This window comes from Crinia signifera, chromosome 6 (assembly GCF_055691185.1).
Source record: "Crinia signifera chromosome 6, ASM5569118v1, whole genome shotgun sequence".
Classification (NCBI taxonomy): domain Eukaryota; kingdom Metazoa; phylum Chordata; class Amphibia; order Anura; family Myobatrachidae; genus Crinia; species Crinia signifera.
The window spans coordinates 141,602,402-141,626,764 of NC_139222.1; the positions used below are offsets into that span (position 1 = coordinate 141,602,402).

General features: G+C 43.9%; 2 protein-coding genes across 4 annotated transcripts in view; both read right to left on the reverse strand.

The window, feature by feature from the left end:
* The window catches only part of FMNL1 (formin like 1), a 64,860-nt gene extending 53,782 nt beyond the window's left edge, over positions 1 to 11,078 (reverse strand). Inside the window, exon 1 of the mRNA XM_083147464.1 lies at positions 10,571 to 11,078. Within this exon, the coding sequence (XP_083003590.1) occupies positions 10,571 to 10,729 (159 nt within the window). The 5' untranslated portion in view covers positions 10,730 to 11,078. The remainder of the gene's footprint in view (positions 1 to 10,570) is intronic.
* Positions 11,079 to 15,095: 4,017 nt separating this feature from the next.
* LOC146008306 (myosin light chain kinase, smooth muscle-like) overlaps positions 15,096 to 24,363 on the reverse strand; it is a 71,162-nt gene continuing 61,894 nt past the window's right edge. For all 3 annotated transcript variants that reach the window (XM_083147467.1, XM_083147466.1, XM_083147465.1), the window contains exons 14-17: positions 23,779 to 23,899; positions 21,685 to 21,772; positions 18,301 to 18,432; positions 15,096 to 16,445 (exon numbers count right to left, since the gene is read on the reverse strand). In XM_083147467.1, coding sequence (XP_083003593.1) covers positions 16,195 to 16,445; positions 18,301 to 18,432; positions 21,685 to 21,772; positions 23,779 to 23,899 — 592 coding nt within the window. In that variant the 3' untranslated portion in view covers positions 15,096 to 16,194. The remainder of the gene's footprint in view (positions 16,446 to 18,300; positions 18,433 to 21,684; positions 21,773 to 23,778; positions 23,900 to 24,363) is intronic.

The window sequence follows — 24,363 nt, forward strand, 5'->3', positions numbered from 1 at the left end:
GATTTATGTGAACACTTCCCCTAGCATGAAGGTGGCCATCATCCGCGTCCTCCAAGCATTCCTGACCTGGAGCTCAGCCAACCATATTCTCCTCCATTCATTCCCTCACCCTGACATTTTAGAGAGCATCAGTGATGATTTGGATAATTCCCTATTATGAAGCACAGCCATTATTGTGTCCTCCATGCATTCCCGGCCGGACCCTGAGTATGCCTCCTCACTGCTGATCTGCATTTTCTCTTTCTTTGGTGGAGGCTACAGTCACAGATACCGCCAGGAAAAACTGGAACGTTTTCCCCATTGGATAACATGGGACCCACTAATTCTGACCACCAACCAGTTCCAACAGCTGCCAGTTCCCCCTCCGGCATCAGAGAAGCTGGAGGTCTCAGTCGAACCCAAATGGCTGGGCCTTCAATATGATACCAGGCTGGTCCATATGGGTTCATTGGTTCCAGAGATATTGCGGTTAAACCGATTTTTTAATTTCTGAAATATAATTTCATGGCTGTTCATGTTGATTGAGGGCAGATTTCTCTGGAACCAAATGGCCCAGTTCCACGGGATCAAAATCATTCGAAATCCACTCAAAAGCTCTTCAATATGATGCTGGTCTCATATAAATGGGTCAATTGGTTCTGATGATATAGCTGGTTGTTTAAAGAGGGGGGCGGGGGGTTAATTTTCTCTCCTCCTCACACCAGAAAATGCATGATCCTGGGACCATATTCCCAGGTAAGTAAGTCCCTGCATTTTCTGGTGTGGTAGGGGTATTATTTGAAATAGCTGGGACCTGCAGTGCCTTGAATACAGCCGAGCAGCCCCCTGCTCTCTGCCCGGCTGTCAATGGCTGTCATTTCTACCCGGCGGCGACTGTCCCCAGTTACCGCAAGCATGTATTCCCCATTGGCAATGAGCATGTAATCCCACATGGCAACGAGCATGGAACACCTGGCAATGAGCATGTAGGTAAGCAGCACTTATGTAGCATAATTTTTAATAGGCATTATGGCGTTTGGCATAATAAACAGTGGACAATATGGTGTGTGGCTTAACATGTAATGGGCATTATGGTGTAAATTTTGAATGCACACCTTTGGCTCACAATGCCCTGTTTATGAAGCATATTGTGTGTATTTTGGCTCAATCCATTTGGCAAAATGTGAATATTGCCTTAGTCTGTGTGCCATAGTGTGAATTTTGGCACATTCCATGTGGCATAAAGTGTAAGAGGCAAGTACAGTATAAGGGGATTACTATTGTGTTGGCATGATTTGTGTAAGGGGTATGTGGTGTGGTAAATGTAAGTAACCACATAAAAGGTGCTTAAAATGTTGTCTACCAATGTTTTGGCTTTCAGTATTTTTTTTTATGACTGGAGTGCCGCCTTACCCCGCAAGAATCTTAGGACACCGGCTTCCTGCGGGTGCACCTTTGGATGGAACCCGCCAATATATCTCCCTGCATTTTGCCTATGCCAGTCCCCTGCCTTTTCCAGGCATATATAATTAGTTGAAAATATTTACACAAATAGAGACACACCCATGAGCAGACCACCCAACCAGAACACTGGTCACGCCACCCACATTATCGCTCATAATAGGCCCTTGATCATTTTCAGCTCCATGCCCATTTAGACCTTAATCTGGCACTGGGGCTCACACAGTCCACAATTCACAATTGCCACACCCCCCCCCCCCCCCCCCCAAAAAAAAAGTAGATAGAGTAGCATCCACCCAACTATTCATAGGGATTATAAAGACATTGCCCTGCATGTGTGTCAGAATTAGTTGCACCAAGCAAATGGAGACGTTCTCAGCTGAGGTGGCACCGTAAGCCGGAGATGCTTGCGTGCCCCATTCTCGGCAATGGATGCGTGAGCGTGTGAGAAGCTCACGTATCCATGTTCGTCGGTGTGCCAGCAGCCAGATACCAGTATTTGGCACGCTAGCGACAACAAAGAGTGCGGCTCCATCTGTAGTATACCTCACCCAAGCCTGCAAAATACAGCGGATCATGGCTCTGAGCAGCCTGAACATTGGTCATAATTAGGTGTTTTTTTGCACTCCCACACCCTGGACATGGTTGCCACTTCCTAAGCTGTGGCACTAGGTGTAAAATAATAGATGAGAGGGGCCGGTGTTCAGTCTCCAACTGGCTTCCTTTTCTCTCACCATCAGCTGGGCAGCATAGTCCGTGTCACAGCTGCCGAGCACTAGTAGACTCTAGGAGTGGTGGTAAATTCTAATGAGCATTTGCAGGACTTCAGGAATACGGCATGGTGGACATTTTCACAGCGATTCCCCCCACTGTGCATGTGCAAAACTCAATTTTCCAGGGGTTTTGACAATGTTGCTGTAGCACTGCTGGGCTCCAAAGATTTATGTACTGATATCGGTGCAGCGCGAGTGAAGTGGACACCCATGTATATTGTATGTAGGTATATTGTATATGGTTGCAACTTCCTGAGCAGGTCCCCCCACACCTTGGACATGGTTGCTACACCAGGACTCTCCCAGAGTGAGCTTTTTAAGGCAGCAATTACGATACACCTTCAAAACTAAAAGGCCTCTGAAAGAGGAACAATTTAAGATGGTTACTTGTTCTAAAATGCCAGCTGCTGTTTGATCTCCCAGAACCTGCATCTGAAGACCCTGTGTGTCAGAGTCACACTGTAGAAATACATGTCACTGCAGCAGGAAGAGGTTTCCCAATCGTGTCCTCATACCATGATGTTTCCTCAGACCTGCCTTGTGACCGCTCAGACAGATTTCTCATGTCTTCATATATATATATATGTGTGTGTGTGTGTGTGTGTGTGTGTGTGTGTGTGTGTGTTATAGGTTTATCAAACGTTCTGTGATTAGGCTTAAACATAGCTTTGTCCATGTGGATCAGAATTGTGTGGGTTGTATTCAAGACACATTGGAATGCACAGATGTACCACAGTGTAGGGCTTTGAGAATAAAAAATAATGTATGCTGCTCTATGGTACAGAAAGGGAGATGTATCAAGCCTTCTAAACAGGGAAGTTGCCCATAGCAACCAAATACTACCTATTTTATTTATAGAATACACTTGATAAATTCTAATTAGAATGCTGATAGTTTGCTATGGACAACTTCTTCACTTGTCCACTCTTCATATATCTCCCACAGGGATGCGGTCAGAATCCTGCACTTTGTCGCTCTATGGGTGCCCACGACACCCATAGAGGGAGAATAAAATAGTGCGGCGAGCGCAGCGAGCCCGCAAGAAGGGCCGGTCTACGGCCCCCCTTGTCAGAATTGCGACAGTCAGGATTCGGTATTTCGACCGCCGGGATTTCATACTGATCCCCTCCCACATATATTAAATCAGGTCATTAACCCTGCGAGATGTTCAACATATCTGCTAAAAATACCAAAGGGTAAAAAAACCCATAACAGACATTCTTCTCGTGGGAAGACACCAACAATATCCAATTCAGACGATGGCTTTAGAGAATATTATCTGGAAATGTTTTAAATAGCAAAAACATTAACTATGCTAGAAGAAGCAACATGTTTTTACATTAAATAATGAACATATTTAACACCATTCTAAAACAGTTTGTACAGTACATGCATCTTATGAATATTCAACATGATCTAATAAAAAAAATGCAACAAGATAACCTTGTGCTAATTAACATGTTTTATACCAAAATGCCTGAAAATGTATGTACTAAAAGACATTTTCTATGCACTACTGAATTCCTTCGTAGGTTGGTGTAACAAACCGGATAGATTTATACAGACTTTATTTAGGCGCACACAGCACACCCCTCCTTTTGGGAACTCTACTCTTCCTCTCCACACACAGCCTACTCCCAGCTTCATACAGACAGATAATAGAAGTTCAATGATCACTTTAATTATACATGAAGCATTTCTGTGTGACCTCACTCTAACCTCCATATCTAGTGTCAGATCACAGTAAGTGAAAAACCTGCAGTATTTCCACGCATTGAAACTGTATCCCTATATATTTCTATGCTTGACAAGGTCTCCAATATACAGTTGTGATAGGAATGCCATAACACTTAATCCCCAAACACAAGGTGATAGGGGCCACGGGTCCTGATATTGTCCATACACACTGAAAGATATTGGTAATCAATCTTGTTCAGTGATGTCACAAGGACCCGCTGAACCGGCAGATTGTTTGGCTATATAGGCAAAGTTAACTGCCTGTTCAGGAGACATAAATTATAGTTAGCGCGCATCAATAACAATAATGAGTGTACACACTAGACTAGATCATAAAAGATCTCACTCAGAATGCCCCTTCTGTGCGATATCTTGTGCAATCTCGTCCAGTGTGTATGGGACTTGAAGGGCCGCCGTCCACACTACGCCAAAACAGATATTGGTGGAGGCAGGATCTGGGCAGTGGGGGGGGGGACTGGCATCGGCAAGTGCTGCACAGAAAGGGGAGGGGCGACCACAGCGAAGCAGTGACCGCCATGCTGCCATGCTGGACATCATTAACGGTGCACAGCGTACACACTGGACGATATTGAAAGCCCTTTCTGCACGGTATTGTGACCAATAGTGTGTATGGCTGCTGTGATTGCTGAGTGATGATCTCCATTCTCCATACCTTACAACTCATTGTGTACATTTTATGTTGGGTGGGTAAAGTGACCTAGGTCCTATTATGATCCTGTCCAGTTATCAGTTCTCTTGGGTTGAGTGTTGTAGTGTACTGCTCAGGAAATCATCATCATCATCATCAGTCTGCACACTATGCATTATGTATTGGTTGTTTACACTAGAGAACTATGGAACTGTATCTAGTAACAGAATTGTTCAACAGTCAGATCATGTCGGGGAGGTGTAGTTTCTAATGTCTGAATACAGTGCAATAGAACTACATTATGATCCTCATTTTTGCATTGTGGAACCTTTGTGGCACAATACAAATAAATTATTATTATTATTAATAATCCTATCCAGTGGTCAGAACAAGTGCCGGTACTTATGTATTATCTGGGCTCCCATGTTAAATGCATGCATTTTTTCATACCCCTACTATCCAACTACGCATGGAGTTGATTTTATATAGTGTGGCGAGCGCAGCGAGCCACCGTGCCCGAAGCGTGGTGAGCGCAGCGAGCCCCGCGAGGAGACGCGGTCTCATAAGAAAAACGGGAGTCCAGATATTACATAAGTACCCAAGTGCCTAATTCAGACCTTAGTATACATGCGCGAGGCCATCATATGATCAAATCTATTTGCTTAGTGGGCTATTCTGCATAGTGAAATCGCATCGCACATCGCATCCCATGGCTTTTTGTGCCTTGCAATGCGATGTGCGATGTGATCTCAGTAGTTAATTTAGTTAATTTATTCACTGCACCCTGAGTGAAATCGCATTGCATGGCCCTTTTTTTGTGGCGTGAGATGTGAGATGCGATCTCAGTAGTTCATATGGTAAAACACCTAAAACAGCACCACTATCCATGTCACCCTGAAGCGTGACGAGCGCAGGGAGCCCCGCAAGGGCCGGCGGAATGCGTCCTCCATCCTTTTCATACCCCCACTATCCACGTCGGCGTGGAGTTGATTTTATATAGTGGCAAGCGCAGTGAACCACCGAGTCTGAAGCGTGGCGAGCCCCGCGGATTACTTTACATGTATTAGTGGGGATATGAAAAGGTCGGAGGACACGTTCCGCCACGCTTCGGGGAGACGTGGAGAGTGGTGGTGTTTTACGTGTTGTTTTAGGTTTCACCATATTAACTACTCACCCCACAATATCACATCTCACCCCACAAAAAAGCGCCATGCAATGCGATGTGTGATGCGATTTCCAGAGCTGGCCCTAGCCTAAATGATGCCCATGGCAATATTTTGGCTGGTGCCCCCTAGCACCGCCACTAGTTCCGCCTCTGACCCTGCTCCCCTTTCCCAGCACCATCAACCCTCGTCATAGCAGTCATCATTTTGGTGCTCCTACCCGCAATATATTAAATAGAAACAGTGCACACATTTGGTGCGCAGCCCAAACAGGGGTGTGTTCTTGCTGGGAAGGGGCATGGCCACACAATACTACAATTCAATACACAATTCAAATTATGCCACACAGTAGTGCAACTTTATTCACATTATATCATGCAATGGTGTCCCTTATTCACGTTACATCACACAGTAGTACCACTTTACCTTATGTACATTACTCCTCACATTATACCCTTAGAAAAAAAAAAATATTGTATTTTAAGCACCTCCATGGCCACACTGCAACCCAGCACAAAGCAGTGTGTGCTGGGCAGAGGAGAAGAGCTGCAGCTGCTGCTGCTGCTGTCACTTAAGGGCCCTTCCATCAGACTTTGGCCTGGGTAATTTGTACCCCCTACCCCTTTCTCTTGGCACCCCTGATAATACCACACAGTAATGCCCCTTACACATGACACACATTATTAACGTCCTTATAACCATAATGCTCCTTACACATTATGCCAACTTCATACACATAAGGACACACATAATGCCCCTTACACCTTGCACATTATTAATGCCCTTATACACATGACATACATAATGCCCATTACACATATGTTGCACATTATTAATGCATTTATACATGACACACATAATGCCCCTTACACATATGCCGAACACTATTGCACAACCCACCCACCCATAGACAGCACTCGCACAGCCGCTAACACTGTGACCTCTGCCTCTGCTTGGATACAGATGTTTCCTCATACATCTTGACTCAATAGGCCATGCAGCTCCTGACCAGTTCTGCCAATGTTGGCTGCCTTTTTTGCTAAATAATCATCTTATTTGCATTGTTATGACCAGCACACACAAGGAGCTTCTGATGATTAAAATGAAATGTGGCATGAATATATTCTGTGTGCGACTGTGCCTGTACCTGCATATGTTAGTGATTTCCATGAATACACTATTTCATATGCAGATACAGCCTCACTCACACACAGAATATAGGCATGCTGCATATCATTTTAATCAGCAGAAGCTGCTGATGCCCCTAGGCATTCCAAATGCCCTAGGCAATTGCCTAGTTTGCCTATGCCTAAGGCTGGCTCTGGCGATTTCCCTACGTTAGCGTACGTAGGAAATCTGGGCGCCCTGCTAGGAAACAAGTACCAATCCTGCTACTTTGCTACTTGCCGTATTCAAGGTAATTGATAGGAATCCGGTGTTTGTGGTTGGTAACTGGATGTTTTCCGGGAGTGTCAGGGAAAATGCAGGCGTGCCCAGGCAATTTAGCAGACATCGTGTGACATCTGCTCCAGCCCCGAACAGCCTGTTTCTAATTCTATCGCAGTCGCTGAGAAAGTCCTGGGCTACGCACAGACTGCACACTGAAATCATTTGATGTTGAGCGGCTTGTGTGTGGATTTGCTGCTAACTGCAGGCCTGCAATATTTTCTCAAACCCTGCTAAGCAAATCGCTGGCTTGGAAAGGGTGGGATTTCACTCTGAACACAGTGCTCCGAAAATTATCAGCCCCGCTATCAGGTCTGAATTAGGTTATTATACCGATCTCTGGTCAGATAAGGTCTATGTGCCTTGGAGAGAGATAAGGTACTAATTAGCTCCTACCTGCCATGTTACAGGCAGTAAAAAAAAAAATATATAAATTCAGAAAAGAAGGCGCTTTTAAATAAAACTTATTTTATGAAAAGTATGTTTTGGCCTAGGATAGGTTCAGGAACTATGTTCCTGATGATGTCATATTTAATAAGAGGTTCAGGAACGGAGTTCCTGCTGAAAAACAGCACTGGCCGCAGGCTTTGTTTAAAAAAAGGTCAACTGGTTGGTACTTTATCTCTCCTCACGTCTTAGTACATAAACCCTTTTGGGGAGGGGTCGTTTACAATGTCTTTGTATACAATATTGTGTAACAGAATTGGATCATGATCCCTCACCCTGGTGCAAGTTGGGTAGGTGTTGAGCCACATTACGTATATAGCGTAACAATTTTTACCATTGAACATTTCTATTATGATCACCTGCCTCTAACACTCAGGAGACTTCGCTTTTAACAGATCTTAAAATACCATTAAACAAAATTCCCCCTAGATACAAGATTGGCTCCCATTATTTTGAAATTAAACATAGAACACCAATGAGCACTAAACATATAAATCATCCACATCTTACATTTCAGAACCCAATGTCATTTATGAGTTGGGTGCATTCTTGGACCTCTTCTTCTCTATCTCTATACGTCCTCTCTAGGGCCCTTATTCTAATCTGTGCGGTACGGCCCGCGTGCGGCCGTACCGCCGATGTTTTCACTCTGCACATGCACAGAGGTCACTCTGCGCATGTGCAGGCGAAATCGCCGCACACCAAAATTATACGCCGCAAAGGGGGCGTATAGGGGCGTGAGGGGCTTGATAGCCTCATTTACCTATGTATACGCCCAGCGTTTCATGGGCGTTCCCATGCAAACGCGGGGCGTATGCATGGTAATGAGGCTATGACGCCAGTGATGGGGGCGGAAAGCTGACATCGCCGGATGTCAGCTCTCAGCCCCCAAACAAGCTTTCACACGGACAAGTGTCCGTGTGGTCTCAGCTTGCGTGAGCTGGTGGAGCGTGCGGCCCTGCCTTCGATGGTCGCCGACCATCGAATGCAGGGGGCAGCTCCCACCATGGTGGAGGCGTACGCCCCACCATTTTTCATGCGGATCGCCAGCCGTCCGCGTACGGACGGCCGTGGCGATCCGTATTGGAGGCGGGGATTGATTTGTGCGGCCGGAGCAACGTATGCGGCTCCGGCCGCACAGATCTGAATAAGGGCCTAGGTGAGCTCATTTGCTCACTCAACTTCCACTATCACCTCTATGCTGATAATACTGAAATCTACCACTCCTTTCCTGATCTCTCTCCCTCTATCCTTACTCATATCTCCAATTGTCTCTCTGCTATCTAGTCTTGGATGGCCCAGCGCTTTTTTAGACTTAAAATATCAAAGACTAAGCTGACCTCTTCCCACCCTCCTGCATAAAACCTGACCATCTCTCATCCTAACCGGTTTATGCTCACTTCTTTCCCTTCGGTGTCACCCCTGTCTGTCTTACCCTCCCCTTTAGAATGTAAGCTCTCACAAGCAGGGCCCTCTTTCCTTATGTGCCTTTCTTAGAATATATAAACCTCTGTCACCCTGATGATTGCTTCAGTGTCCTGTTCTCTGTTGCAACTATCTGTATTAACCATGTACTTGTCCTAAACGGTCTTGTGCTGTAATTCGTTATGTGTTTTTGCTCATAACTATTCTCTGTAAAGTGCTACGGAATATGTGTGCACTATGTAAGAACCTGTTAATAATAAATACATAAAATTAGGAGCATTAAATGTATGGAAGCAAGCATTGGCAGTTACTTATTTCTGTTTGGGGTAAAAGGATCTGTCCATTTGTGTTTTTACTTGTGATTAAATAATCTAATGCACCACATACCATTTCATGTTAATCACATTTCAGAGCATTTTGTTCTGGTCAGTGAGTTGAATACTGTACAAATCACTTGTAAATTTCTGCCTTTTATGTATAATTTAACATGCATTACAAATTGTATTTCAAACCCTGGCGCGTTTGTAATCTAAACTTTATTTAAGCACTGGAAATATGTAGATGATGCTGGATTACCTGTGCAATTATACAGTAGATGCTACTAATCATGGGATGGACAAAATACCGCAGCCTACAGGACAGAATTAATTTGTTATTTTCATTTAACCTGGGATTTGACCTTTTTTCATATATTTTAAAAATTATAAATGAGAATAAGTTATGTAATGTGACTCCCTGAAGGATTTAACCTTTCATATTACAGAGGGATTCCTAAAGTATTTGCCAACACACAGTGGGAGCAGCCATTTTGTGGGCTGAACCACCTCCATGGCTAAGTGACTGCTCCCAAGGTATGTATTGTACACATGCACAGTGCCGACTGGAGTAGATACTCTATATATACGCAGTCACAGCCCAAAAAATAGTTGCCCTGCATTGAACCAATATGCTACAATGAAGCCTATCAATTCCATCTCAGCCAGTTACATCACTTTGACGTGACATGACGCACATCTCAGCAAAAATCACCAGTTTTGAACATTTACAATATTGCACAAACTTAAAGTCAGCCATTTTGTGGGGCAAGATAATAAAACATAAAAGTTGCATGACTTTCTAATGTAAATAAAACTAAACCTAGTTTACAAATCACAGCTGGAAACCTCATAAAACACTGTCACCCACACTACCTCTTAATATAGAGAGTTTGGAAGCCAAACACGCAATGAGGAGCTGAGGAATGTAGTGCTGTGCCATACAACTGTTTTGCACACTACAGTGTGTAAATAACCAATGTGAACCAGACATAAATTAGGTTAAAAAAGCACATTTGGAAAAATAATTTCTGCAGATATCATTAAATAGTCCATTACATATTTTATCAGACACATGGGGGGGGGGCAACATGCTGAAATGCCAAATCACCAGGTTAGGGTTTTCATTTTACCCAACAACTATAGTCTATCAGCATGTCAATACAGTGTACTCACCAGCACCACATTGAATCTTTCCTCCAGTTCCCCTGAATTTGGCCTTGGAATTTTAAAAGTGGTGCCTTCTCTCTGCTTCTGTGGAGGAGTCCCAGTGGATGGATGCGCCTTAGAATCCCGGACCTGGAACATCTCCAGGGACCCAGCGGCATTCCCCATAATCAAAGTTACTCCTCGTTTCAACACACCTAGATCCAGGCTTGATGCTCAATATATAAATCAGTCACAGTGCACAAAAGCTCAGGACAGGATCAGTAGAGACTGAGGTTGACACACCCAACTTCCGATAACACTTCAGCACTCTTTACATCATAAGTTTGCCACAAAGACCACATGGAGAAAGGGTGGTATGGCAGTTTATTATTTGTACTTTTCAAAAAAGGTATTTTCTGAGCAAGACAGAGTTTCCTTCCTAAAGTGTTGTCTTCAAATTGAAAGTTTCTTCTCGATGTCTCACAGTTCCCTGATTCACTTCTCATCCAATAGCTAGAGAGGTGTTTTGTAGATTGGATGTTTATCGCAAACATGTCAGCTACAGACCACAAAAAGGAAGTAGAGTTTCAAAATTATATAGTGAATGTAGAGAGGAGGCGGGGGTAGATGGTGTGTGGAAACTGCCCAGGCTTCTGTGTGCAATACATGCTGTTTCCTCACTGTGAATACAGGGCATGTAGATGGGTGACATGACAGTCGCATGTGACATCCAGGAGTGGAGGGAAAGAGAGCACAGTGTAGGATGATAGAAGGTAAGGTGCATGTACTGAAACTAAATACTACACTGGTTATAGGATCCCTGGGACTTGAATATGCAGAATCTATTAACCCATAGAGTACTGTACTAGCTGCTAGAGACAGTCAGTAGGGCCTATACAGCAGCCTAGAAACTAGCATGTGCAGTAGCTCACTTTAGAACTACACTGCTCAACATGCAGTGTATGATGGGAATTGTAGTCCAGCAAACAAGGAGCCTCAGCTTGTGCCCGTTCGATTTGAATTTTGTGGTCAATCCAGCCTGTGTGACAGACAGGAAACATCAATTTCCAAAACAGGAAATTTCCATATGCAAACAGACATATAAAAAAAAAAAAAAAAAAAAAAAAACAGACATTTGCATAGCTGCAGAAGCAGAACAGCTCATTTATATTACTTTTAAAGCAATGATGCATTGTACAAATCTATTAAATTCAACTGCTCAGAAGATCAATTGGAAACAGATGTTACTTTAAGGATAGCGTCTACAACAAACCAGTAAAATTTGCTACAATCTAAAACAGGTCAACATGAGTTTCATGTCTACACAGACACCGTATAAGTTTACTGTATCCGATCGCCATGCTTCAGGCACTGTAATATTCCCCCACCATGTCCACGGGGGTGGAAAAGTATGAACAAGTTTTTTTTTTTTTTAAGTGAAACATTCATGTCGACCCTCTTCATGTTGACCTTTTGCTTGTGTCAACCATCTGACCATGTCGACCTAATGCATGTAAATTTTTCATGTGTCGACCTTTTGACGGTCATTCTATAGTGGTTAAACCCTTTCACAGTCAACCTAATGACCGCACCCACTCTGGAAAAGTGACACCAGCTCCCAGACTGGTGAAGGGTGGGCAGTGTGAGTGCCCTGCGTAGCCCCTGCACCCCGGGCTGGTGCTAAGGTGTTCAGCGACCCCAAATGATAAAATTGCACCCTCCTATATGTAAGGAACAGCAAGTGCCTTTGACACACACTGCAAAAAAGGAGATAGTTACACAATAGTACTCCCAATTTAATTACAGCACACAGTAGCACAATCTTACACACATTCATATTGTACCATAAAATAGTGTACCCTATTAACATTACGAAACAGTAGTGCCCCTTGAACAAAAGGCACCACAGTAGTACCCCTTAGACATATCCCACACAGTAGTAGTTTCATACAATGCCTACCTAGCAGTGGCGCTTATGCTTATGTCCACAGGAAGGGGATGAGGGGAGACAGAGGACAGTGCAACTTACATGGGAGATCAGCAAGAAACTGAAGAGCTGCGGCAGCCGGTTCAAGCTGCTGGCACCGCTTTCAAAGCTGCAAAGGGGAGTAGGTGGAGAAGAAAGAAGGTAGCCAGAGGTACAGTAGCGGATATGCACAGCGACAGACACAGATCGCAATAACAAAGTAGCAGAGTGGAGAGAGCAACTCTTCAGCCTGACCAGGGCCGGTGCTAGGGTGTCCGGCGCCCTCCTGCAAACCATAATTGTTGCGCCCTTTCACATTGCCATTGCAGCAAGCTGCAGCTTGTATGCACTGCCAACTGTACCCGCTGCCTATGGCCTGCAAGCCTGTCACCACTCAACCTCCACGCCGCTGATTGCCTGTTGTGGGGACATGACTTCAGCATTTCATGCGAGTGGTCGAGACAATTCAGGCATGTCAGGTGGAGGGCTTCGACGGCTGGGTGACATCGCACACAACCAACACATGGTTGGCCTGCATCTGGCTTCACGGCTACTGTAGGCTGCGCAGCCAGGATGCTGCCGATACTGTGCAAATGTTTCACTGTGTAGCAAACCGCTCGCATCTCAGTGCTGTGTCTGCAAAATGTTGTAGGCATTATTTAAAAAGTGTCTAAATTTATATTAAAAAAATATACAATTATTAAAAAAATTTATAAATGTATAATAAAAGACTCACTGTTCTTTTATTATACGTTTGTGTAATTAATATGTGTCCCAAATTAAAGGGATGAGTTGGTAACCCTACCAACAGTGCACATTTTCCAGGTCTCCACATAGAAGTGACATAATTAGCTACACCTGTAGATCTTTTAAAATGTGTCTGAATAATGAGTGCACCTGCTGTGTGACCTTGAAAACGTGCAATGTTGGGGGTACTTGAGTACCAGGGTTGGGAACCACTAGACTAGGCCATTCCAACACATTTAAATGTTTCCCCTTAAACCACCCAAGTGTTGCTTTAGCAGTGTAGTTTGGGTCATTGTCCTGCTGGAAGGAGAACCTCCATCCCAGTCTCAAATCACAGGCAGACTGAAACAGGTTTTCAAATGCTCAAGAATATGCCTGTATTAAGCACCATCCATGTTTCCCTCAGTCCCTACTGCTGAAAAACATCCCCACAGCATGAAGCTGCCACCACCAGGTTTCACTGCGGGGATGGTGTTCTTGGGGTGATGGGATGTGTTGGGTTTGCGCCAGATTGAGTTTTCCTTGTTGGCTGAAAAGTTAAATTTTAGTCTAATCTGACCAGAGCACCTTCCTCCATACATTTGGGGAGTCGTTCATATGCCTTTTGGCAAACTCAAAAAGTCTTATTTTTGACAAGAAGTGATGTTTTTTTTTCCATAAAGCCCAGCTCTATGGAGTGTTTGGCTTATTGTTGTCCCATGTGCAGATACACCAGTCTCTGCTGTGGAACTCTGCAGCTCCTTCAGGGTTATCTTTGATCTCTGTGCTGCATCTCTGATTAATGCCCTCCTTGCCCGTTCTGTGAGTTTTGGAGGGCGGCCCTCTCTTGGCAGGTTTGCTGTGATACCATGTTCTTTCCATTTGAAGAGGAAGGATTTGATGGTGCTCCAGGGGATCAAAGATTTGTATTTAAAAAAGGTTTTATTTTTTTATAACCCAACCCTGACTTCAACAACTTTGTCCCGGACGTGTTTTTAGAGCTCCTTGGTGGTGTGACATCTCTTACTTCGTGGTGTTGCAGTCTTTCACAAAAGGGGGGTTTATACTGACAGATCATGTGACACTTCAATTGCACACAGCATGAAGCCCTGCTCAAGGGCCTGTTGTTGTCCAACAGCTCCTCACCAACAGCACTAAGACATCATGACGTCTCTCCTTACACACACTGCGGAAGCCAGAAAGTGAATCGAGCTCCAGCTACAGGAAAGAAGCCACAAGGCACCTGCTGGCAATAAAATCTCATTTTCCCAGCAAATGGAAATGGATGGGGCAGCTCCTCTCCAGCCCGGCACTTCCCTGAATTATAGAGCTTGCTTATCACATCAGCTCTGGTTGGGCGCCAAACCATTTGAGTCAACAAAGCAATTAACATTGTAGTGTACAGACTTTGTATTACCCTAAAATCAGCACCCCATTAATTATTCTAATTAGTTGTTTATTCTACACTTAACATTAACTACATGTGTCGTACCAGTCTTGTTCAAAACCCAATATGGAAAGTTCATGGGGGGTTTCTAATACCAATAAAGCAATCATAAATTCCACGGACCACAACCAGCGAACCCTTCTCTTATGTAAGGTATACAGTCCATTGCAACTGATGATCCAATGCATTCCGAATGATCTTTGATATGAAAAGTTTGACAAATCATTGTCTGTACCTTAATTATTTACATACGAATCAGGGTCACCTTTAACCCCCCCCCCCCAAATGTAAACATTAGTTTTCTAACCCCTGCACAGTAGAACCCTTCCATATCTTATCTAAATAAGGTTGCAACTAAAGTGTCTAGCAATTTCAATGATCAAATGGAGCAAAAGAAAAGGAAATCATTAATGTATAGTGAAAACTTTTTATTTTATTTATATGTCAACATTTTTAATTTTCCATAGTTTACAACTTTTATAAAGCATAAAAGATAGAAAAAAACATTAATATGGTATAAAAACTCAGTAGTACAGAAACACATCCCTCTCTTAAGAGTCTGGTAGTTATATACATAAAAGTACAAAGTCTGGCATCAAAACATGAATACTTCAAAAATAGTTATTTTCCTCATTTCTATTTGTGCCGAAACTGAATGTGGTCTGTTTGCCTCTCCTGTTCTATAGTGCTCTATCCAATGGTTATGCACCAGTCTGTATTATATGTTCTGAAGATATCAGCTGCAGGGAACAATGCTTCAGCATGTTGAAGATCGTTCTCTTATTGTGAAAATTAGTTTTATATTTTATTATTCACAAAACCTAACTTTCTTGTACAGCACCAACTATTGCTAAGAATTAAGCTGTTAAAGCAGAATGTTTGACTGTAACATACCTTCCAGTCTTGCCATAGATTAAGTGGATACAAACTAGAAACTTTTCTCAAAAAGTAACACGAACATTTGGCACATTGTTGCTACAATTTAGTCATGTGTATCCAGCGATTATAGAGATGCAAGTTTGTATTCATGTCATAGGATAATACAGTGTGAAGTAAATCTTTAGGCTTGAGTTATTGATCTTGTCATCAGGAGATCAATTACTACATTACAAAACTACAACTTCAGAGTTGTTATAATGGGCTGTTGTGATTTGTATTTACTCCAGCTGGAAAAGCCGTAACAAGCACACAACAAGAAGCCAAATCCAGCACACAACAACAAGCTTTGAAGGCTCATTGGTGCACTAAATGTTCTTCTAGAAGTTAACTAATGAATGAATTACTTTTACAGCAGGAAAAAAAATCTGCAGACAAGACAGACATTTCAAGGTAAACATATACAGTATATTGCACAATAAACACATTGACATGCAGTGCACAGTTACTAGAATGCCCAGAGTTTAATTAGCAGTCTACATATTAGTGTACTTTATAGCCACACTGGTAGTTTTCCAACAGTGCCCATTACACAAACAGAATGGATGATCCACAAAAGGCGGTACCCTTGCCAGGTCAGGCAAGCTTCCCAATTCCCTCCCTTGTTCGACGCTCAGCACGTAGAGAGTGGACAGTTAATTTGGCTGAGCATTCTTCTTGTCCATGAGCATTTAAAGCTTGGCATGTGTACACCCCAACATCCTCAAGAGAAACATTAGCTATAACAAGAGTACAGCTTCCTGAATCCTCATACTCAATCTGGAATCGCTTAGACTCTTGGATCGGGGAACCAGAGTAAAACCAAAGGACTTCAGGATCTGGGAAACCTGATGGACAGAAATTGTGCAGTGAATGAGGTGGCAGACATCTGAGCAGAACACATATAGATAGAAACATTGGTATTTGATGAACTAGAGAGCATCATTGCCTAAACGTTTGCCCTTGTTTATGCAGTTCCTAGTTTTCTATTAACTCCTGTCACAACCAGTTTCTCCTACTTTGAATCTAGCTGGAGTTGTCAGTTAATTATTTGTCTTCAGTACACTAGCACTTATTCTACAATAACTGAAACTCTCAACCCCCACCCTCCACAAAGAAACACCACCTTTCTCCAATTAATAAGCTCCTGGAGAATTATCAGGAATATCAGGAAAAGCTGAATGTATAAGTAGGATGCTTTGTAAATGAAATTTAAAAAAAAAAGTCCCAACAGCAAAAGATGTGGTGACTTTTTGAAAGGATAATGAAGATACTTTTTGCTAAGCAAAGACTTCGGAGATTGAGGACTACAGTATGTCACCCCAGGATTTGAGATTAGTAACAAACAAAAAAAATGGATATGATCATGCAATCATGTATCTCACCACCCAGGCACAGAAGCTTGACTCTCCTACTTCATAAAATTATCCAGTGCTGAAATCTCCCTTGGAAATCCCAGCAAAAACTAACAGGAGCAAACAAAGGAAACTGCCCCATGTAAAGATGAACCACCATCATATTAATATAGAGCTGATCATTTACTTAATGACTTAATTAGCCTACGGCTAATTTAATTAATGGACTATTCCTTGGCACCCATATGTTTTAAGGACGCTTTGTGGTTTGCCAGAAATCGTCTCATACCGAGGGAGAGTATGTCCATCCAGGATATCTGCTCAGAGACTATTCCATCATGGATAGCCATGAGGAAGAAGGGGACTAAACGCTCTCCCTCCCATTGTTTGAACAGTTTCATAAGACTTTGGGACAGTGGCCCCTTCCCCCTCACTTCACAATGTCTGATGTTTTCTTGATGTCTTTCTATTCATTGCCCCCCCCTTATATGTGTCTGTCTAATCAATAAAGTGCCGGGCCTGTGATTTCCCCTCCCTCCCCCACACCCATTGCCTTGTATACTTTTCTGTAATGTTTAATGTTAGAATGCATAGTTTATATTATGTACTGCTGTATACTACAGTATATGCATGTCTGCTGTGCTGCAACACCGTACGTATATTAATTGTTATAGTATTTTTCTGCATGCTTTATGTACAATAAAGATCTCCTTTTTGCAATCAAAAATGACGTCTTTGCCCATGGTAGACAGATGCGCTTTTTGAGAGGAGGAGGCCCAAGTGCAGCCCCCTCCAGCAAGGCCCACTCCTCTCTGCCGGGAGCAGCGTCGCACTGCACAGTGCTATAGTCTGAGCACTAGAGCACACAGACTATACTGCGCAATGTTGCAGTGGCCATTTTTGGGTGATTCCGGCAGCCCTACGGTCTTAAATTGCTAGACTCTGGAGAGCAAGTATTAAAAATGGGTGTAGTGTGTGTGGTGTGGGCCCTCTGGGACTCAGGGGCCCATGCACACAGTGTACATTGCACCCATTATAAATACACCATTTTGTCAGGACTGTAGAAAAAAGTCAGTTTACTGTATACCAGGCATTCCCAAACTTGGTCCTTAAGGCACTAACCGTGCAGATTTAAGAGATATCCAGGCTTCTGCACATATGGTTCGATCAAAATAGCTGAGGTACTAATTAAATTACCTGTACTCAAGCATAGATGGCACTAAAACATGGACAGTTAGTGTGTCCTGAAGACCTTAGTTGGAAATGCCTGGTTTATGACAAGAACGCTCTTTAACCTCTGGAAAAAATTGTTAAATACTCAAATGCATAGTCACAACTAGATCCTAACCTTCAATGTGGCAATGGAAACGAGCAGAGCTTCCCACTACTTCTGACTGATCCTTCAGAGGGGAAGTAAAGGCAGGAGGTTTTTGAAGTTGCTCTTCCAGGAAAGTAAACACTTCTGGACTTTCAGGGTTATCTGTAAAAGGACAGGAACAGCAAATGAGTCTCTGTGGTGTGGCGTGAAAATGTTACATATTGTCAAAGTAGAGGATGATTTTATGATATTATCATATATTGCATTCAGTATTTAACTTGTACAAAGAAAATATATCATGCGAATGGGTGGTGTTTATTTCCAGTGCACTAACAGCTGTACGACAAAGTCCTACGCTGAGGTTCCCAGGTCTCTAATCTCTAGCCCAATGGCTTGGCAGATTCTTTGAACTGAAGGCATCCCAAAACTTAAATATGACATCTCATTTGTATAGAGGGGTCTATAACAGGTATATGGTGCACACAGGCATTAGCCTCAAAAGCTAGGTATATGGTGCACACTGGCATTCGCCTCAAGGGTGGCCAATACCGCTCACTGACTTTACTTACCTTGGTAGCGCCAATTACATTTTTCCAGAGATATGCGCACTAGACACAGACATAGAGCTGGTGCAAGGGGGGCCTGAATGGAGACTGACACACTGGCTCCCACAACTAACAAAGCATCCATGTTTGTATACTACTATGGGATTCCTGCTCCCCATGCCCTCTTCTCTGTAAAGGTGTTTAGCCAATCACATTAAAATACCGCAATGCAGCAGAGGCTCTTCCAACACCTTTAAAATATTAGTTTGACAGAAGTTTAACATTTAATAAACTGCCATATAAAATATATCATCTATACCAAAATGTGCTTGATGTTCACTTCCCTCATGTAAGCATGGCCCAGATTGGCAATATTAATCGCACTGTTATTTTCATGCACCACATTACCATTATGTTCTTCTATTATGATCCACAAAATTGCTGTTCGACTAGCTATTACCCCATTATATTAAGCAGTACAAATTCAAACATAAAATTTTCTGCCTCTTCCCTACATCAGTGTGTTCGAAACAGGGACCTCTAATAACTGCAAGATGGGGTGGAGACAACCCCTGCACCGGAGCATGCACTGCAGCCATTGGCTGCAGTGCATGCTCCGGTGGATGGGTTGTCTGATGACCAAACATGGCTGCCAGATGGAGGGACTGTCTGCGGCTACAGTGTAATCTCTGTGCAGCAGGTGGGGACTGGACATGACTGCCCGCAGCTAAAGTGTAATCCCGAGGGTTCTGGACCTGACCACGGCTTTAGTTCAAGCTACCGATGGGTAGGACGGGTCTGCCTTCTTATTCCCACTTACACTGCAGTGTGGCTGCCAAAAGAAGGGGACTTTAGGAGGCTGGACACAGGCTGCCTGTACTGCCACCAAACCGCAGAGCAACAAATAAAGCAACCACAGATAGAGGCAGCGAGGGATCCGGAGGGTTGTGCAAAGCCGAGAAAGGCCAGCCTTCTCTTTGCGCTGATGTTCAATATAGGGATGTACATTGTTGCCTTTGCCATCTATAGTGGCCATTGATGGCAAAAGTGCAACTGGCCATCGATCGTGTTCAATGGATGAACAACCATGTTTTTACATATCGATGTAATCGTCATCCATTTTCTTTGAATGATTGGCCTGTGGGCCAATCAAAATACAGGGGCGGGGCTTCACGGGTGTCAGGAGCAGAGCGATGCTCAGTGTCCCGGGCCATTGGGGAAAAAGCAGAAACTAAACTAGGTACTTATGTAGTATCTGGACGCCCGATTAAAAAAAAAAAAAAAAAAAAATCGGGTTCATCGCATGCGACCAAATCGCATGCGATGCGATGGACCCGATTTTTACATAGGATTCAATGTTAAAATGGACTGAGTCCATTTTAACATAGGATTCTATGGGAAAAAGGGTCCTTTTCATTTCCCCACTATCCAACTACGAATGGAGTTGGATATAAACCTGTGGCGAGCGTAGCGAGCCACCGAGCCCGTAGCGTGGCGAGCGCAGGGAGCCCCGCGAGGGGGGGATGCGGAATACTTTTTAACTAATCCGCGTCCGCTCGCCACATAGAATCCTATAGAAAATCGGGTCCATCGCATTCGATTTGGTCGGATGCGATGCGATAATCGGGCGTCCAGATACTACATAAGTACCCTAAACTATTCATTTAAGCTTGACATCAATGGTGGAAACCATCTGGTTCTCCCTCATTGACTGCAAAACTATTTGACATCGGCCATAAACCATCAATGATTTCTAATCGATGACCATTCCTAGTTCAATATACTGTGTGCTGTGGCGAGTGGATGGGAGGATGTAGAACGTGTTCTGCCACCAATTAGAACTGAAGGAATGCAGTTCCACCCTACTTCGGCCCACTTTAACCCCTGCACGCACACACACACCAGAAGGCAGAGGTGTCAGGATGGGCATCCTGTGTCCCCTGTGGCTTTTAAAAGGTTATAACAGGTAAGCACACCAATCTCCTTTTCTCCTTAAATCCATAGAGGACATGGGATGTCCTAAGCAAGTCTCCTAATGGAGGAGACACTCCTAATCTGCACTAAGAACCCTTTGCTAAAATGCAGCATCAATGGAAGCAAACGAGTAGTGTATAAAAACTAGAAGTTAGGCCACCCTCAAGGGCATCCGACCAATCCATTATGGCTTTAGACACCCAAGTGGATGCTAGTATTGGGTGTGTGCCACAGCACCAGCATGAGAATAAATACTGTTAAGGAATGTTTCCAACATACTTCAGTATCTATTGGATCTTTAAGGGACACTATTTTCAGCATAGTGAGGGTAGTGTCTTTGACCAGTCAGACAATGTGAATGTGGACTCGGGGAGGAGATTCCCACCTGGTCCTATGACTGCTGGAGGATGATAAATGAGGTAATGCATTTAGATACCTGAAAAGAACTGTCCAAGCCTCTGCCAAAAACTTGATCTAGTTACATAGACATACTGGGCCAAATGTAATAGGGTGAGAGTTTCAGGGAGAGTTTTCCTATGTTTTTTAAAGCAGCAATCAATTACACTGCAACACCAGGTTGATTTTGCCATGTAATTGATTGCTGCTACTGTAATTAATTCTGCTGAAACACTTTTTGGTCACTTGAATACAAAAGCTTCAGGGGTTTACCAAGATGGTAGTTCTACTACTGAATATGGAATGTTGCCTTTAACAACCAAACAGGCCCTGTATCTGCTCCTGTAGGCACCAAACGAAAATCTGGGAACCAGAGTCTGTAGGAGAAGTGCGAAGGAGGAAGGGGGAGCTATATGGGCACAACACTGCAGATTACTCCCTTCAATCTTTTGTTCTAGACCTGTCAGGAAAGTGCCCTTACACACGTGTAAGACCATACCTGGTGTTGCTGGTGATGCAGAGTTGGTATCGGACTTGTTACTGAGTATTGCCATCCTCTTCAGAGCCAGAACAGCTTTGCCCGTTTTCTGCAGAAGAGAACAGCGTTAATGCACATCCAGACTACAGACAGTGAATTATTAACTGATTGCAGCTCACCAATAGCTTACAACAGGTGGCATTACTGAACATACATGATGGGGTCATCTATATGAATTAGAAACAATACAAACTTTAAAACAAAGCCCATTTCATGAATGCAGGCAGATAGGGCCTTTAAGTAGAAAGCAGTATGGAGTGTCCACCAACAGTGCGCTCAGCAGCCAGACAGATCAATGTATATAGGGTGTTTCCCTTAACCCTTAAAATATAGCAGTGTTTTAGAAAAAGTTATACATATCTCAGTATCAGGCGCTGAAGGGTTCAACAACAGATATCCCTTTCCCTTCGTTTGGGTATGGTACATATATAAAAAAATAAATGGGTGGATATAGTGAAGTACAGTTTAAGTACATATACTTTAATTGACACTAATATAACAAACAATGCTAGGCAGGTCACAATCTGATCCTGCTAGCACATCCACAGTAAAGGCCCCCATACACTAGGGCGACTTGTCCTTAGGACAAGTCGCCCCCGACTTCCCCCTGAGCTTCCCCGGCTGCTCCCCGGGGGAGCTTGATTAGATTGGCACTTGATGTGCCATTTTTTACATGTGATAAATCGTCTCGATTTATCACATGTAAAAAACCCGGGGAGCAGGGGGGGGGGCGCTAAGAGGTGGGAGCTGGTGGGAGCAGGGGGGCTGGGGACACATCTGTGTCCCCCGCTGCTGGGGACGCTGCGGGGGACATCGTCTGAGCGGCGAGAAGGTAGAGGGAGCAGGGGGGGCTGGAGACGCTGCGGGGGACACAGGCTGCATAGAGCCGGGCAGGGGAAGCCGGCCGGGAGCTGTCAGTAATGAATAAAAAAAAAAAGCCCATACAATGAATGGGCAGCCTGTGATTGGCTGCTGAGCGCTCTCTCAGCCAATTGCTGACTGGCTGAGAGAGCGCTCAGCCAATCACAGGCTGCCCATTCATTGTATGGGCTTTTTTTTTTTATTCATTACTGTAAGCTCCCGGCCGGCTTCCCCTGCCCGGCTCTATGCAGCCTGTGTCCCCCGCAGCGTCTCCAGCCCCCCCTGCTCCCTCTACCTTCTCGCCGCTCAGGCGATGTCCCCCGCAGCGTCCCCAGCAGCGGGGGACACAGACGTGTCCCCCGCAGCGTCCCCAGCCCCCCCTGCTCCCTCCACCGCCGCGCCGCCCCACTAGGTCCCAAGTCGGGTGGTCGGACGTGCAGCAGGTCCGACCACCCGACGCAGATCCGATGCGCACGGGACCGCGCATCGGATCTGAGGGGACATCAAAACTAGCCGATTTTGGTCCGATTTTGGCCAGATCCGACTGATCTGGCTGAAATCTGACCAAAATCGGCTAGTGTATGGGGGCCTTTACAATACAATAGTTTAAAATGAATCCATAGAGAGCCTTTCTGTCCGGCTCGGAAGGAGTAACAATTACCGAATGATTAGAACTGAGTGCCAGTTCAAAATAAGCTCAAGTGAATATGCCCCGGGACATATTCACTTGAGCTTATTTTGAACTGGCACTCAGTTCTAATCATTCGGTAATTGTTACTCCTTCCGAGCCGGACAGAAAGGCTCTCTATGGATTCATTTTAAACTATTGTATTGTTACTGTGGATGTGCTAGCAGGATCAGATTGTGACCTGCCTAGCATTGTTTGTTATATTAGTGTCAATTAAAGTATATGTACTTAAACTGTACTTCACTATATCCACCCATTTATTTTTTTATATATGTACCATACCCAAACGAAGGGAAAGGGATATCTGTTGTTGAACCCTTCAGCGCCTGATACTGAGATATGTATAACTTTTTCTAAAACAGGGCCTTTAAGTAGGCAGATAAAACTATGTTCCAGTTGAAACCATAATGCTGGGAATCTGTGTGCTTGATGTTCAGCCTTTGCATCAGGTATGGAGTTAGTTGGGGGAATTCTTCTTTAGGTTACAAATTAGGAGGAAAGCAAACCTGCCACTTTTGCCTTGCGAGGAACTTCTTTATGCGTTCCTTTGACAAGGTCTTTTTGCTGGAGATGCCTTTGTCCTGGATCCAAGGGTGATCTAGAGCCTGATCAGCAGTGAGGCGGGACCTAGAGAGAGCGAGAAATATATATATATATTTTATTTATATCCTATCAGTACGGATGGTGTAATGGTTCGCATTACTGCCTCACAGCACTGTTCCACCATGGCCCTAACTGTGCGGAGTTTGAATGTTCTCCCCATGCTTGCGTCGGTTTCCTCCAGGTGCTCCGGTTTCTGCCCACAATCCAAAAATATACTGGTAGGCTAATTGGCTCCTAACAAAATTAACCCTAGAATGTCTGGGTGCGTGTACATGTGGTAGAGAATATAGGGTTGTAAGCTCCGCTGGGGCAGGGACTGATGTGAGTATTCAAAAATATTCTCTGTAAAGCGCTGCGGAATATGTATGCGCTATACAAGAAACTGAGAATATATATATATATATATATATATATATATATATATATATATATATATATATATATATATATATCCCTGCATTTATGTGTGCCGTCTTGACTGCTGCTTT